The 15086-nt window shown below is 37.6% G+C and overlaps 1 protein-coding gene and 1 long non-coding RNA gene across 8 annotated transcripts in view; one reads left to right on the top strand and one right to left on the bottom strand.

The window, feature by feature from the left end:
- Nucleotides 1-8087: 8087 nt before the first annotated feature.
- On the bottom strand, nt 8088-8660 carry LOC147578494 (uncharacterized). 3 transcript variants are annotated; one of them, XR_015255252.1, is made up of 2 exons: nt 8591-8660; nt 8088-8383 (listed from the first exon to the last, which is right to left on the bottom strand). It is a non-coding gene; the product is annotated as an uncharacterized LOC147578494 (long non-coding RNA). The 3 variants fall into 3 exon arrangements; XR_015255251.1 differs by having other exon boundaries at nt 8500-8653; XR_015255250.1 differs by having other exon boundaries at nt 8088-8323; nt 8500-8649.
- A 66-nt stretch (nt 8661-8726) lies between these two features.
- WDSUB1 (WD repeat, sterile alpha motif and U-box domain containing 1) overlaps nt 8727-15086 on the top strand; it is a 52573-nt gene continuing 46213 nt past the window's right edge. Inside the window, exons 1-4 of one of the 5 annotated variants that reach the window (XM_086718683.1) lie at nt 8749-8886; nt 9282-9757; nt 10986-11407; nt 13286-13470. In XM_086718683.1, coding sequence (XP_086574809.1) covers nt 9710-9757; nt 10986-11407; nt 13286-13470 — 655 coding nt within the window. In that variant the 5' untranslated portion in view covers nt 8749-8886; nt 9282-9709. Of the gene's footprint in view, nt 8887-9281; nt 9758-10985; nt 11408-13285; nt 13471-15086 lie in introns of those variants that run through there. The other 4 variants (XM_086718686.1, XM_086718684.1, XM_086718685.1 and 1 more) reach the window with 4 other exon arrangements.

Genomic DNA, 15086 nt, shown 5'->3' with positions numbered 1-15086 from the left:
ATATTCCCAACAGTGTATAAGGGCTCCCTTTTCTCCACATCCTAGCCAATACTTGTTATTTTATGTCTTTTTGATAATAACCAATCTAATCAGTATGAAGTAATATCTCATTTTTGTTTTGATTTGCATTTCCCTGGCTAGTATATTGAGCACTTTTTCACATGACTGTTGGCCATCTGTATGTCTCCTTTGGAAAAATTTCTATTCAAATCCTCTGCTCATTTTTTATTTGGGTTGTTTTTTGATATTACATTGTGTGAATTCTTTATATATTTTGGATATTAATCCCTTATTGGATGTATGTCTTGCAAATATCTCCTCCCTTGCAGTAGGTTGCCTTTTCGTTTGTTAGTGGTTTCCTTCACTGTGCAAAAGCTTTTTAATTTGATGTAATCCCATTTGTTTATTTTTGCTTTTGTTGCCTGGAGAATGCTCCAAAAAATATTGCTAAGATTGATGTCAAACAGCTTACTGGCTATGTTTTCTTCTAAGAGTTTTATGGTTTTAGGTCTCACATTTAAGTTGTTAATCCATTTTGTAAATTTTTTTGTATATGGCATAAGATAATGGTCCAATTTCATGATTTTTCTTGTAATTGTCTAGTTTTTCCAACACCATGTATCAAAGAGACTGTCTTCTCCCCATTGCATATTCTTGCCTGCCTAGTCATAGATTAATTGATCATATATGCATAGGTTTTATTTCTGGGCTCTCTATTCTATTCCATTGATGTGTTTGTTTTCATGCCAGTAGTATACTGTTTTGATTACTATAGCTTTGTATTATAGTTTGAAATCAGTAAGTGTAATGCCCTCAGCTTTGTTATTCCTTCTCAAGATTGCTTTGGCTATTCCAGGTCTTTGTGGTTCCATACAAATTTTAGGATTGTTTGTTCCTTTTTTGTGAAAAACGCCATTGGTATTTTGATGAGGATTGTACTGAATCTGTAGATTGCTTTGGATACTATGGTCATTTTAACAATATTCTTCCAGTCTATGAGCACAGAATATCTTTGCATTTATTTGTGTCTTTAATCAATGTTTATAGTTTTTGGTGTACAAGTCTTTCACCTTGGTTAAATTTATTCCTAGGTATTTTATTCTTTTTTATGTCATTATAAATGGGATTATTTTCTTAATTTTTGTTCAATAGCTTGTTATTAGTGTATAGAAATGGAACTGATTTCTACATGTTACTGAATTATTACAGAAACTATGAGATAATAAATACTGTTTTAAGTCACTCAGTTTTGAGTAATTTGTTACATAACAGTAGAAAACTAACTGCAATAAGAATTTCTCTAGGATCTATACAAGTTAGGTGTGTGCACACTTTCCACGTTTTTGCCATATTACTCTCCAGATGATTGCACCAGTTTACACACCTACCAGCAGTGAAAGAGGACTCTTCTTCCCCATCTTCCAACAAATGTTCAATTTTTGTGTGTATTATTTTTCACTAACAATTTATTATAGATATTGAATTTGAATACCATGTTTTGAAAAGTATCAAGCAATTTATCTAAATCATATTCGTAGCTTCAACTTTGTGTATGTTTGAAGTTTGTTTTTTTTAATGTAACTGTCATATCTAACCCTATCTGCTTTCTAGGGATGGTAAAAACTGCACCAAGTTTTATTTCAACCAAATTTTATTTTCAAATTGATATTCAGGAGATGAAACATTTGCATTTGCTCTAGTTAGTTGGGACAGCTGATATTGCTAAAGAAAAAGCTCAGGTATATTGAACAGAAAATATTGAAAGTTCTTAGGTATTCCTGGGGCCTGTATATATTTATGAGTTAACTACAGCAAAAGTAGTGCTTGGAGGTGTGGTGGGTAAGGAGTTGGCTACATGCAGGGTTACAGGAAAAGCTAATTTGGATCCTCTGGATCTTCAGTCAAAGAGAATTTTGCACCTTAGTGTTTAAATCAAGAGAGAGGCAGTAGCAAAATTAATATGAGATCTGTTTGTAGTTTCTTTCCCTTGATCATACACTTGAAAATCATTTGGGTTGTTCTCATTGGATGACTAAATAAAAGTGTTGGGTATAAATTGTAGATAGTTCATTCTTGAACTTAAAAAAATTCTAACTTTTTAACTAAATTATTCTAAATGTTTATTTTTGAGACAGAGTGAGCAGGGGAGGGGCAGAGAGAGAGGGAGACAGAGGAGCCAAAGTGGGCTCTCTGCTGACAGCAGAGAGCCAGATGCAGGGCTCAAACTCAGGAACCGTGAGGTCATGGCCTGAGTTGAAGTCTGAGGCTTACCTAACTGAGACACCTAGGTGCCCCAAAATTAAAAACATTTTTTTAAAATAAGTATCAAGCTCGATTTCTAAGGGTATTCTTTTTTTTTAATTTTTTTTAACGTTTATTTATTTTTGAGACAGAGAGAGACAGAGCATGAATGGGGAAGGGTCAGGGAGAGGGAGACACAGAATCTGAAACAGGCTCCAGGCTCTGAGCTGTCAGCACAGAGCCTGACTCGGAACTCGAACTCACGGACCGCGAGATCACGACCTGAGCCGAAGTCGGCTGCCCAACCAACTGAGCCACCCAGGCGCCCCTATTTCTAAGGGTATTCTTATTCTAAGGCTATTCCCAGAACAGATTCCTTACCATCCCCTTTAATTAAAAAAAAAAAAAAAAAATAGCCCTAATAATCATGGTAGTGGATATCAAAGAATATGGTGAATATTGAGGGGAAATTCAGTAGTGAATGATAGAGGACTAAGGCTTAGAGCCCTTTGGGAATAAATCTTGGGCTCTGAAGTGAAAGGAAAGCTCAATAAGTTCATTAGATTACCAAAGGTTAGTGAGACACATGATGTAGGTTTGTATGGGAGACAGTGTGATGCCTTGAGAAGCTATCTATATACGTATTCTAGTGATTCTTCCAATTGTCAAAACATGTTTACAATTTCTTTTTTAATATTGCTTTCAGCATTTGTGATACGCTTTTTTGAATATTTTCACTATCGCAAAGCTAAAATTCTTTTGAATATAGAAGTGACTTTTTAAAAATAGATTCTATTCAGCCATTAAAAACTATCACGTAGATCTATATCAATATTGGTAAATGTAAAAGGTGATTATACTATAGAATGTAATTCTGTTAAAATATATTTAATGCACTTAGTGTGGGGAAAATTCTGAAGGGATGTATAAAAATGTTCACAGTGGTTTCTTCTCTGGTTGGTAGAATCTAAGAAGACTAACATCTCTGTCATCTTCCTTATCCATATATCATAATTATCTTTGCAACAAATGTGCATTATTTTCATTTTCACATTTAAAAAGACACAACCAAGTATGGTAGATTTAGGTGGTAAATACAATGTGAATATACTGAGTAATACCATTTCAGGATTAAAGATTGAGGCATAACATAATTGAGATGTGACTTTCACATCTATTCTCTTAAGTTAAATACATTTCTATTGTATAGGTATTTTCCATGTGGAAAACACTTTATATTCATTTGCTGTCTCCTTATTTCCTTCCAGCATCCACTCTTGTAGGGGAAAGTGGGCCCTTTATCAGCCCCAGGAATGTAAATCTTAATTAGTACACCAAAGTGGCAAGTACACAGCTCTTGAAAGTGCTTCACAAATGGGCAAGTGATACAATTCTGGGCAGTGACAGATGAGAGAAAGTCTACTAGGGGACTTCTGGAGAATTTTCCAGAGGACTACTGTCCATAAGGGACATCGTGTCCATCACATTTTCTTCTTATGTAATAAAAAAAAACATGAATCTGAAACCAAAAATGTGGTGTTTTTTTCAAAAATGCATTTTTAACATCTTTAATTCTCTTAAAGAGCGTTAATAAAAAGACATTAGAAAATAAAGAACTGAGAAAATGACACAGGAGAAATAAGAAAAGTTTTTAATTAAATTATGGTACTTAGAATTTAAAAATCCATAAACAAGAAAAATACTTCTTGTACTAAAGAAGGGGAAAGGGCAAAGTGAAACAACCCTAATACATTCCTGAGTAGTTACTGTGGAACTGGGTAATTTCCTAAGCTCATTTCTCAGCTGGTCCAAACTTCAAGCTAATTTAGGACCCATTCCTATGCCCACCTGTTCTAATCACTCCAGCTCCTATCATGTCTCCCTCCTTTGAGCTCTTGGCTACCCTCAACCATATGTTTTTGTACTCACTCACTGATTCTCACCCATTCCATTGCCATTGCAATTGTATTTGGAGAGCATGTATTGCTATTTAATTGCAAAGTTAGTTTTTCTTTAAATATATCATTTTAGGGGCGCCTGGGTGGCGCAGTCGGTTAAGCGTCCGACTTCAGCCAGGTCATGATCTCGCGGTCCGTGAGTTCGAGCCCCGCGTCAGGCTCTGGGCTGATGGCTCAGAGCCTGGAGCCTGTTTCCGATTCTGTGTCTCCCTCTCTCTCTGCCCCTCGCCCGTTCATGCTCTGTCTCTCTCTGTCCCAAAAATAAATAAACGTTGAAAAAAAAATTAAAAAAAAAATAAATAAATAAATAAATATATCATTTTAAAAGTTCTTCTATGTTCCTTAAGTAGCATTATTACAAGGAACAACTAGAAAATAAAGGTAAAATAGGATTATTGCTCACAGTTACATAATTAAAGAAAAATGCATAAAATTTGAATCTTTAAGATTCTAAGTTGAAGTTCCAACTACTTTGAGACTCTGTCCTGTGAGAGAAAATAACCAGTCACTTATGTGATCAATGATCTCTACGAATTGTTACAATGTTTCTCTAGACTATTGGCAAGATACTTTAATATCTCACAAAAGTGCAAACTCATAGACTAGAGAACAGCTACAGCAAGGCTTCCGTCTCTGAACTTGCCTTTCCCTGCAGCTAACCATATTAGCCTCAAGGTCTCTGTGCTGTACTACTGTCATGTGTATACAGGGGGTTGTTTTACATATTTTACTTACAGAATATTATAACCAATTTGCTCATCAAATTAGTGAAGATTAAATATTACTCAAGTCTGTCAAGAGTGTGGAGAAACAGACACAACCACATGTTGCCTAAAGTACAAACCATACAGCCCGCCCTGAAAAGCAATATGGCAGTATCTATTAGGAATTTTTACACTCTTATGCCCAGGAATTCTATTTCTATTTAACAATTTCCTTAGTAAATGTTCATGAATGTGGATAAAGGTTTATGTACAAAGCCGTCTTATCCAGTACTGTTTATAATCACAAAAATACTGAAACAGGGAAAATGTTAGATGAATTGTTGCTGGAAATGTGAACTATTATACAGAATAATAAGCTACTGGAGAAATTTTAGGCATGGAAAATACTCAGGATATAAGTTTAAGTTTAAAAAGGAAGTTTGCAGGACTTTGTAAAGTTATTGATATTTATATGAATGAAAGACTGAAAGGAAATATTATCTCTGGGCTTTTTCTTTTTTTTTTTTTTTTTGAAGTGTAGTTGACACACAACATATTAGTTTCAGGGGTACAACACAGTGATTCAACGTTTATATACATCATGAAGTGATCACCGTAAATCTAGCTACCATCTATCACCATACAAAGCTGTCATATTTTTACCTATATTCCCGATGCTGTACATTGTATCCCTGTGTCTTATTTTATAACTAGAAGTTGTATCTTTTAATCCCCTCCATTTTGCCCATCTCCCACCTTCCCCCACTCTCTGGCAACCACCAGCTTGTTTTCTGTACCTGTGAGTTGGTTTCTCTTTTGTTTTTTGGATTCCACATGTAAGTGAAATCATATGGTATATGTCTTTCCCTCTCTGACTTCTTTCACTTAGCAGAATACCCTTTGAGTGGGTAATCTTTGAGTGATGCAATTATTAGCTATTTTTCTTATTTATATTTCCTTTATTTCCTACAAAGAGCTCTATTATTCATACAGTCACAAAGTTGTTTTTAGAAACATACTGTTTTGGCTATACTTTGGCATGTAATGAGGTGTCCAAAATCTCAGTCATGATGCACTCCTTAATTAAAAAATCACAGGAGCATCTCAAAATCATGAATTTTGATTGTCCCTTTTCTGTTTGTCTTTCTCATTACAAATAATTTCCAGTGATCTCAATTTCATCTTTAAAATGAGCATTTTAGGGGCGCCTGGGTGGCGCAGTTGGTTAAGCGTCCGACTTCAGCCAGGTCACGATCTCGCGGTCCGGGAGTTCGAGCCCCGCGTCGGGCTCTGGGCTGATGGCTCAGAGCCTGGACCCTGTTTCTGATTCTGTGTCTCCCTCTCTCTCTGCCCCTCCCCCGTTCATGCTCTGTCTCTCTCTGTCCCAAAAATAAATAAACGTTGAAAAAAAAAATTTTTTAAATGAGCATTTTAGGGGCGACTGGGTGGCTCAGTTGGTTAAGCGTCCGACTTCGCTCAGGTCATGATGTCACGGTCCGCGAGTTCGAGCCCCGCATTGGGCTCTGTGCTGACAGCTCAGAGCCTGGAGCCTGTTTCAGATTCTGTGTCTCCCTCTTTCTCTGACCCTCCCCTGTTCATACTCTCACTCTCTCTCTGTCTCAAAAATAAATAAACGTTAAAAAAATTAAACAAAAATAAAATAAAATGAGCATCTTAGGTGCTAGGTCAAATATATGACTTTGGTTTCCTCATTTTCTTTTTATAATGTTCCCTCATTAAACTGTAAAGTTGCATGGATTAAAAATAAAAGCTATCTCCTGATGGCTGATTTTATAAAACAATTCTTAAAGTAGACTGTATTATAGATTACCTCCCTCACATAACTGCAAACTGGGTATGCTTTTATTTTTATTTTTTAATTTTATTTTTTAAAATTTACATCTGAATTATTAGCATATAGTGCAACAACGATTTCAGGAGTAGATTCCTTAGTGCCCCTTACACATTTAGCCCATCCCCCCCCCACAACCCCTCCAGTAACCCTCAGTTTGTTCTCCATATTTAAGAATCTCTTCTGTTTTGTCCTTCTCCCTGTTTTTATATTATTTTTGTTTCCCTTCCCTTATGTTTATCTATTTTGTCTCTTAAAGTCCTCATATGAGTGAAGTCATATGATTTGTCTTTCTCTGACTAATTTCACTTAGCATAATACCCTCTAGTTCCATCCACGTAGTTGCAAATGGCAAGATTTCATTCTTTTTGATTGCCGAGTAATACTCCATTGTATATATATAGCACATCTTTATCCATTCATCCATCGATGGACATTTGGGCTCTTTCCATACTTTGGCTATTGTTGATAGTGCTGCTATAAACATGGGGGTGCATGTGTCCCTTCGAAACAGCACACCTGTATCCCGTGGATAAATGCCTAGTAGTGCAATTGCTGGGTCATAGGGTAGTTCTATTTTTAGTTTTTTGAGGAACCTCCATACTGTTCTCCAGAGTGGCTGCACCAGCTTGCATTCCCATGGATATGCTTTTAATTTAAAAACAAAACAAACAAGTCTGATCAACAGAAAACAAAAGACTTCTCTTAAAAGCTATGTTTTGTAGTATTACTTCAATGATTTACCAGAAGAGAAAGAAGCTTCAGTTAGGTTCTAACAGCCTCATAACTCTATTCAATATGTAACTAATCTTCCTTTTAAGGAGGATAGTCTCTGTATTATAGCAATAGCAATAGCCAGTGTAAGCTGATACAGGACTGGGTAAGTACCATTGCAAAAGGCAGCATGTATTCTGAAACAAGAAGGTGTCCTGTATATGGTGCTTAGTTTGAAACTGATCTAAGTTCCAGGATTGTAGTAGTTTATTTACAATGTGCCCACAGTGTCACTGGCATGAAATTATGTGTTTTGATTGATGTTACTACAATTAAGTTATATAGCAAAATTATATTTATGTGACTAAACTATATTGACTTTTTTTCTTAAAGGTTGCTAATTTGCCAATATATACTTACTAATAACTAGCAAAATCACTAGCAGCTTTCAAAGTTTCAACAGTTCACTATATTCCTTAAATATTAGTTTTAAAATCTTTACAAAGAAAATTTAAAAATAAAAGTTGTCTGTATCTTTGATTTTGCATCTGGGAGCCCTATAATGTCACGTACTTATCCTGTACTTGCACTTGGTTAACAAGCGTTAGCATGCTTAGGAACGTTTTTCTGCACAACCTTTTAATCTCAAAAGTGATTGGCAGGCCGACTTTGTAGTCAATTACACGCGAAACCACGGTTCATTCGTGAGCCCAGGAGACACACTCATAAAGGTCGGAGGAAATGAACATCGGCTTCAAGGTGATACGAGGATATCCACAGGGGCCTGTCCAGTGAACAGCAGGAACAGCAGGAATCGCAGGAACCGCAGGCTGCCCTGAAGAGATGTAGGAAACCTGAGCACGAAGACGATGACAGAAAACACCAAGTCATGGACCGCTGAGAGCCGAGCTAGCCTAAACAGAAAAGAGAATCACGGAGGTCAGAGGAGAACAGACAAGACACACGAGAAATGAGGAAGAAGCTTCAAAAACCCTGAACTGCAATAACCAGACAGTTGATACAATCCCACCTTTAAAACCATATTTCAGGCGCTCGTTAGGCCTTGGGACTTCAGTTTCCTCAACTAGGAAGAAAAAAAAAAAAAAAAAAAAAAAAAAAACCTGTAAATGAAGGATCTTCCCCAAACTGAACTCATCTGGAACTGGCGCCAGAAGTAAGGGACGTCCGCAGCGAAGAGAGGGAATGCACGCATGCGCCGCGGCGAGGGGCGGGCCCGGGGGGCGGGGCCCGTTTCCATTCTCTTTGGATTTCCGCGTTTGCCAGCCCCGCCCGCCTCACCTGCGTGTCACGTGGTCCGCGCCGCTCCGTGGGCACCTGAGGGCGGATTCCGCAGGCCCTGGGTCTTCCAGGTGGAAGTGGCCGCATCCGTGGACAGGTTTAGCAGCGACAGAGGCAGGTGGGGGAGCATGGCTGGGGTCAGCCGGCGAAGCCTCCCTACTCGGGGTGTCTGAACCTCTGGTCCTCGGAATCTGGTTCCTAGCGCGCGACAGGGGCCAGCCAGCACCTGGACCGGAGCAGGGCGCGGCCGTGCGACCCGGGCCGGGAGCCGGGCGGGGACTGCGGGCGTTGCGTGGAAGCCGCAGCTGGGCCGAGTTAAAAGCCGCCTTGCGTCCCGGAAGGCCTGACTCCCCGCCGGCCAGCCGGCAGCCCTCCTTCCTGGGTGGCTCAGTCCGCTAAGGCCTGGCAGGCTCTCAGATTAGGGCACACTCTTGGTCCCTACGTGCAGGGGGAGTAAGTCGCGGGCTTTATTTGGGGAGATTTGGGGCATATCCCCGGTTTGCTTTGGATTAGATAGGGATGCGTGTGTTGACACTGGCGAGTTCACCGGCCGGCCCGGGGATGGAACCTCTGGAGTGACAGCTGAGCCCTGAGTGGTGACGCCCACACCCGGAGGCCAGGAAGCGGTAGGCTTGAGAGAGCTCTTCCAAACAGGCTGTTCTTTCAAGTGGTAATGTCGCTATTTGGTCTGGAACTGCAAAGGGAGCTGAGTGCCACAAGGGTGTGGAAGCCAAAGTTTATTTGCAAGATCACCTATGTGTACCTGCACAGTTGGGATTTGGGAGTTCTCCCAGAAATCACCGCATGATCTTGCTTGTTTTCAGTGCGCTAGTACAGGTGACAATCTATCAAGACATAATGTGGTTTGCTTTTTTTTGTTGTTTTTTTTTTTTTAAGACTTTATTGAAGTTTATGTTTGGAAAAATGCTGAAGTTTGGGCTATGATAAATATTGGTAAAGCTATGCTCCATATGTTTGTAAAGAATTCTGTAAGTAACATTTTAACAAGGGATCATGAATTACAATCTAAGAGTATTTCAGCGCCGATTATTGTTTCATTTTGCATTATTTTTTCCCCTGCTGGATTTTTTTTTTTTTTTTTACTATTGGTAGATTTATTTTAAAATTTCTAATAACTTTATATTGTGTTCATATATGATACTTAAAGGTAAAACTCAAGTGGATTTGGGGAAAAAATATGCAATAAGTATTTGAGCATGTTAGGTGCCTGACACTGTTTTGTGTGCTATGGATATAGAAATGAGCAAGATGGACAAGATCTCTACTCCCTTGGAATTTGCATTGAGAAATAAGATCCCAAAAGCAAAGGGAAGAGAATTTCAACATGGAAAAACAACTTTTATGGAGAGCTAGGACCAAATCCATTTGATCAGGGAGGCTGGAAGGAAATGAGGGAAAGGAGGAGTGGCAGGACTTGAGGTCTGAGAAGCAGGCAAGAGCCAGATCATATAACATTTTGTAAGCAGTGACAAAGGGCTTGGATTTCATTCTAAATTTGTAAATTTGTTCTTAGGCGCAGTCTGGCTAAGTCCTTATTGCCACTCTTTCTCTTTGGTTTCCTTCTCTTGGTTTCCTTGACTTATTAAATTGTTTCTTCACCTCAAGTGTTCGATATCATTTTATTCTTTATTAAGCAAGATGGTGGACCACGAGAGCTTTCAACACTGCCAGTGAAATTTTGAATGAAACCGTTTGTTAGTTTTTATGAGTGAACCGTGCAGTTAAATGCATCTTAAAGGTAGAGCTTTAGCCTTGCCTCCATCCTCTGCAAGGAGCAGCTGAAACAGTTTCTTAAGAATGGAAAATCTTTTTGAGTTGAGAGTAGCCAATCTGGAATGAGGCATCTTTGAGAAGTAATTAGTTAAGGGAAAGGCTTCAGAGGTGAAATACATACTCAAGGTTTTGGATGTTCAGTATCAAATCAGTTTGAAGTTACACAACAAGGTTCTTTTTCAAGAGTTATGGAACTTTATTGGTGTGCCGGTTGTGACTGTGATCATCATTAGAGTTTATAGTCTTATTGGCATTTTCTGTCCCAATTATTTTTATCTCAAGTATAATAGTTTGTCCTGTAAAAATATGAATGTAGGAGCCATCTCTGAGAAAACTCTTGAATTGATTTTGACTCTTTTGTGTGGACTTGAGTTGTATTTATTTGATTCCGACGATGAAGTAATCTTTATTTAAAAATTGCAGGACATTTTACTTCAAATAAGAAACATGGTGAAACTAATCCACACATTAGCTGATCATGGTGATGATGTCAACTGCTGTGCATTCTCCTCTTCCCTCTTGGCCACTTGCTCTTTGGACAAAACAATTCGCCTGTACTCCCTCAGTGACTTTACTGAACTGCCCCACTCACCATTGAAGCTTCACACCTATGCTGTCCACTGCTGCTGTTTCTCCCCTTCAGGACATATTTTGGCTTCCTGTTCAACAGACGGTACCACTGTCCTATGGAATACTCAAAATGGAGAGCCTTTGGCAGTGATGGAACAGCCCAGTGGTAGCCCCGTGAGGGTTTGCCAGTTTTCCCCAGACTCCACTTGTTTGGTGTCAGGCGCAGCTGATGGAACGGTTGTTTTGTGGAATGCTCAGTCATACAAGTTATATAGGTATGAACGTTTAAATCCTTTCTGCTTTAATATTTAAATTAAAATATTACAACGCTCAGTCGTACAAGTTGTATAGGTATGAATATTTAAATGCTATTAACAAGTCTACCAAAAAAATAAAAATAGAAGGCAGAATATTTTGATGACTTGAAGAAGCAGATAATTTTCAGACACCACAAGGAATAACATTTTGACTTGATTTCTGAAGGACATAAAAACAGATGTGTAAGTGGTTCTTATAGTAGATCTGCTTGGCTCTGAGAGTTTTATATTTCCAATCTTTCTCTTGTAAAATAAGGATTAATCTGTTAGACTTTTATGGATTTTGACTTTAAGAGCTAGACGAAGAAAATGGCCTTTTGAATAAGGTTCAGTAATTTTAGGCTTTATTTTTGTCACTCATGACCCAGGTGTTCTCAATAATAGACTAATGGTAGGTAAGTCTCACCTAAAGAGACACAGCTATTTTCCTGACTAGGATTCTTGCTGGGTGAATAATCAACCCCAACCCCAGATAAAAGAACCTTGTGATTAGTGTAGTGTTGTGTTACATTTAAAAAAACAAGCAAATGAAAAACAACTGAAAACTCCTTTTAGATAAAAATACATCAATTATGTTACACTGGTAATGTTCTGTTGCAACTTGCCAACATGAAAGCTATGTATTTTTATGTACATTGTGGTGAAATACATTTAACAAAAAGTTTACCCTTTGAGTATTTTTTTCTTTCTTTTTTAAAAAACATTTATTTTGAGAGAGAGAGTGAGAGAGCTTGCATGCACTAGCTGGGGAGGAGCAGAGAGAGAGACAGACAGACAGAATGCCAAGCAGACTCCACACTGTCAGCGCAGAGCCAAAATCAAGTCACACAGACGTTTACCCGACTGAGCCACCCATAAACTTTTCAATATTACCAAGTAAAATAGCCCAGTATACTTTCTCCTCCCTGCCCCCCAGCATCATTCAAAGCACATGCCAGCTGGTAAACAACTGTTGCTCATTAGATTTAGGTCTTTTGACTGAAGAAGGTCATGTGTTTTAAACGGTGTTAATGAATAGTTTAAAGAGAATGCGCAGGAGGAATGACATCTTTTTTATTTTTTATTTATTTTTTCAATATATGAAATTTATTGTCAAATTGGTTTCCATACAGACATCTTTTTTACATGCGTGAAATATAGAGGTCAACTAAGGAATTTTCTTTTTCACTTATCAGATGATGACTTCTGGCCCTCTGGCATTACGACCCTAATGTATGTTGTAAAATGATACACTGCAGATTCAAGTGCTAGATGGGACACTGCACTAATTGTTGGGCTTTTACCAGTTTTTTTTCCTAATTGAGAAAATAATTAATATTGTCAGCACAGTGCTTCTTTTTCTTCCCAAGATAATTTTCTTTTCATAAAGAATTCATACTTGAAAATAAAAGATTTCACTGTTGCTTCTTTTAGTACTAAAGTTGAAAGTACTTTTGACCCTAACAACATGTTTTTCAGTAAGAATAGGTTTTTAAGAAATATGTGGCCATGGTTGATAGTAGTGGTTGTCAGAGCTTTTTTTAAGTTTTGTAGATTTTAACCTGTTCATACAGACCTGCCATTTGGAAAAATACGAAGATACATGGACTTTGGTTTAGATCTGTATAGCTTAGGCTTGAATTCGTTAGTTAAGATAACATTTAGAGCCTCTTTTTTTTAAGTGTATGATTATTTATATAGACATCTGCCCTTTCTAGTTCTCAGATAGCCATTTTTCCTGTTTTTACCATATCAAGCTGTTGTTAGAAATTGTAATATAAGGTAAAAGATACTCTGAAATGAAAACCTCCCCCTTCTTCTTCTTTTTATTTATTTATTTTTTTGCTTTTATTTCAGGTGTGGTAGTGTTAAGGATGGCTCCTTGGTGGCCTGTGCATTTTCTCCTGATGGAAACCTCTTTGTCACTGGCTCCTCGTGTGGAGATTTAACAGTGTGGGATGATAAAATGAGGTGTTTGCATAGTGAAAAAGCACATGATCTTGGAATTACCTGCTGTGATTTTTCTTCACAGCCAGTTTCTGGTTAGTTATTTTACTCTTTTAAGCACTAGTGGTTCCTATTTGTAATTTGTATATGACTTCTGGTTCTTTATTCATTTTCATTTCACCTTTAGTAAAATGAGAAGCCCCTTTAATTCATTCCTTTTAAGGAAATCATTCTCCTTTCTCTTGATCAAAATGAAATCACAAAGAACATGATAGGGGAAAATCAGGTTCTTGGATATATGTTGGTGATGACTCAGCTTTGTACAGTACATCTGGATTCCTTGGATATGGTAATTTAGAGGACTTGACCCTATTTTAAAATACAGTATGTTAATATTCAAAGAGAAATGTGAAGTTAAAAAAAATTGGAAACAAGCTAAATTTTCAAAAGTTTACTAATTTAATCTTTGAAGCAAAAGCTAAATTTATGACATGTTTAACAACACAATTAGCTTTTAGAAGAAGTACAGACTCCTGAATATAGATAGACTCTTGGTTTTAAATAGATAGCAGTGAGTTGGGAAGCTTTCTTCTTCTGTTTCATCCCCTGTGTTAGGATGGGAGTTCTGCCTTTGTTGCTTCCAGTCTTGTTACACCACCAGTGCTGTCCTATTAGCAGTATAATGGGAGCTACGTTTGTAAATTTAAAATTTTTTAGTAGTAGGTGACATTAATTTTAATGATATATTTTAATTGTACTCAATATATATTAAATATTTCAGTAATCGATAGTAACAATAAGATATTTTACTAGTTTTTGGTGCTAGGTTTTTGAAATCTGGTGTGTGTATTATGTCACATTTCAATTTATACTAGCCACATTTTAGGCATTCAGGAGCCACATGTGGCTAGTGACTACCTTTATTGCACAGCCCAGGGCCAGAAGGTGGGCAGGATCATTTTGGCACTTCCCTATTTCAAACCTATCAGTGAATGGTTAAAATAAGTTTAAGGTAAGAGAAAATGCCAAATCCAAAACATAAAGCCTGACACACTCTGTTTCCCTGCCTCTTAAAACACACTTGGCCTCATGCATTCTCTTGCCACACTGGCCTCCTTTCATTCCTTGAATGTTTGTAAGATTTTTCCAAGGGTTTTACATGTGAACCCTTCACCTGGTTACTCTTAGATATCCTTTAGATTTCAGGTAAAAATCACTTCAGATGAACCTCCCCTGTGCTTACCCATTTAATTGTATCTTCATACATATCTGAGCCCAAACTTCCTTTGATGAAGCTACATGTGTGATGATGTTGGGTGGAACTTATGTAAAATTGAGTTGATTTCAATATTTACATTACCAACAGGTATTTAGGAGCTTATCTAGTGTGTATGTAATTATACACTGAAATTATCTCACTAAACATTACAAACTAATGGATTTTTTTATGACACCAAATTTACTGATTACTTTCCCTAATTTGTATAATTTCCACCAAATAAAATAGACCGAGTTAATGTTATTTTGGATTCATATAATTCCAGCATTTGTCTTGATTAAATCAAATGCGGGGAAAAATCTCATTATTATTTCATGTGAATTATAGACTAAGCTTTTAAGAAATGGGTATGTTCTTGGGGTGCCTGGGTGGCTCAGTCAGTTAGGTATCCGACTTCAGCTCCAGTCATGATCTCAGCGTTCGTGAGTTCGA

The sequence above is a fragment of the Puma concolor genome, chromosome C1 (genome assembly GCF_028749965.1).
Source record: "Puma concolor isolate L17-30 chromosome C1, mPumCon1.1.hap2, whole genome shotgun sequence".
Taxonomy (NCBI): Eukaryota; Metazoa; Chordata; class Mammalia; order Carnivora; family Felidae; genus Puma; species Puma concolor.
This window is presented reverse-complemented; position numbering and strand designations above follow the sequence as displayed.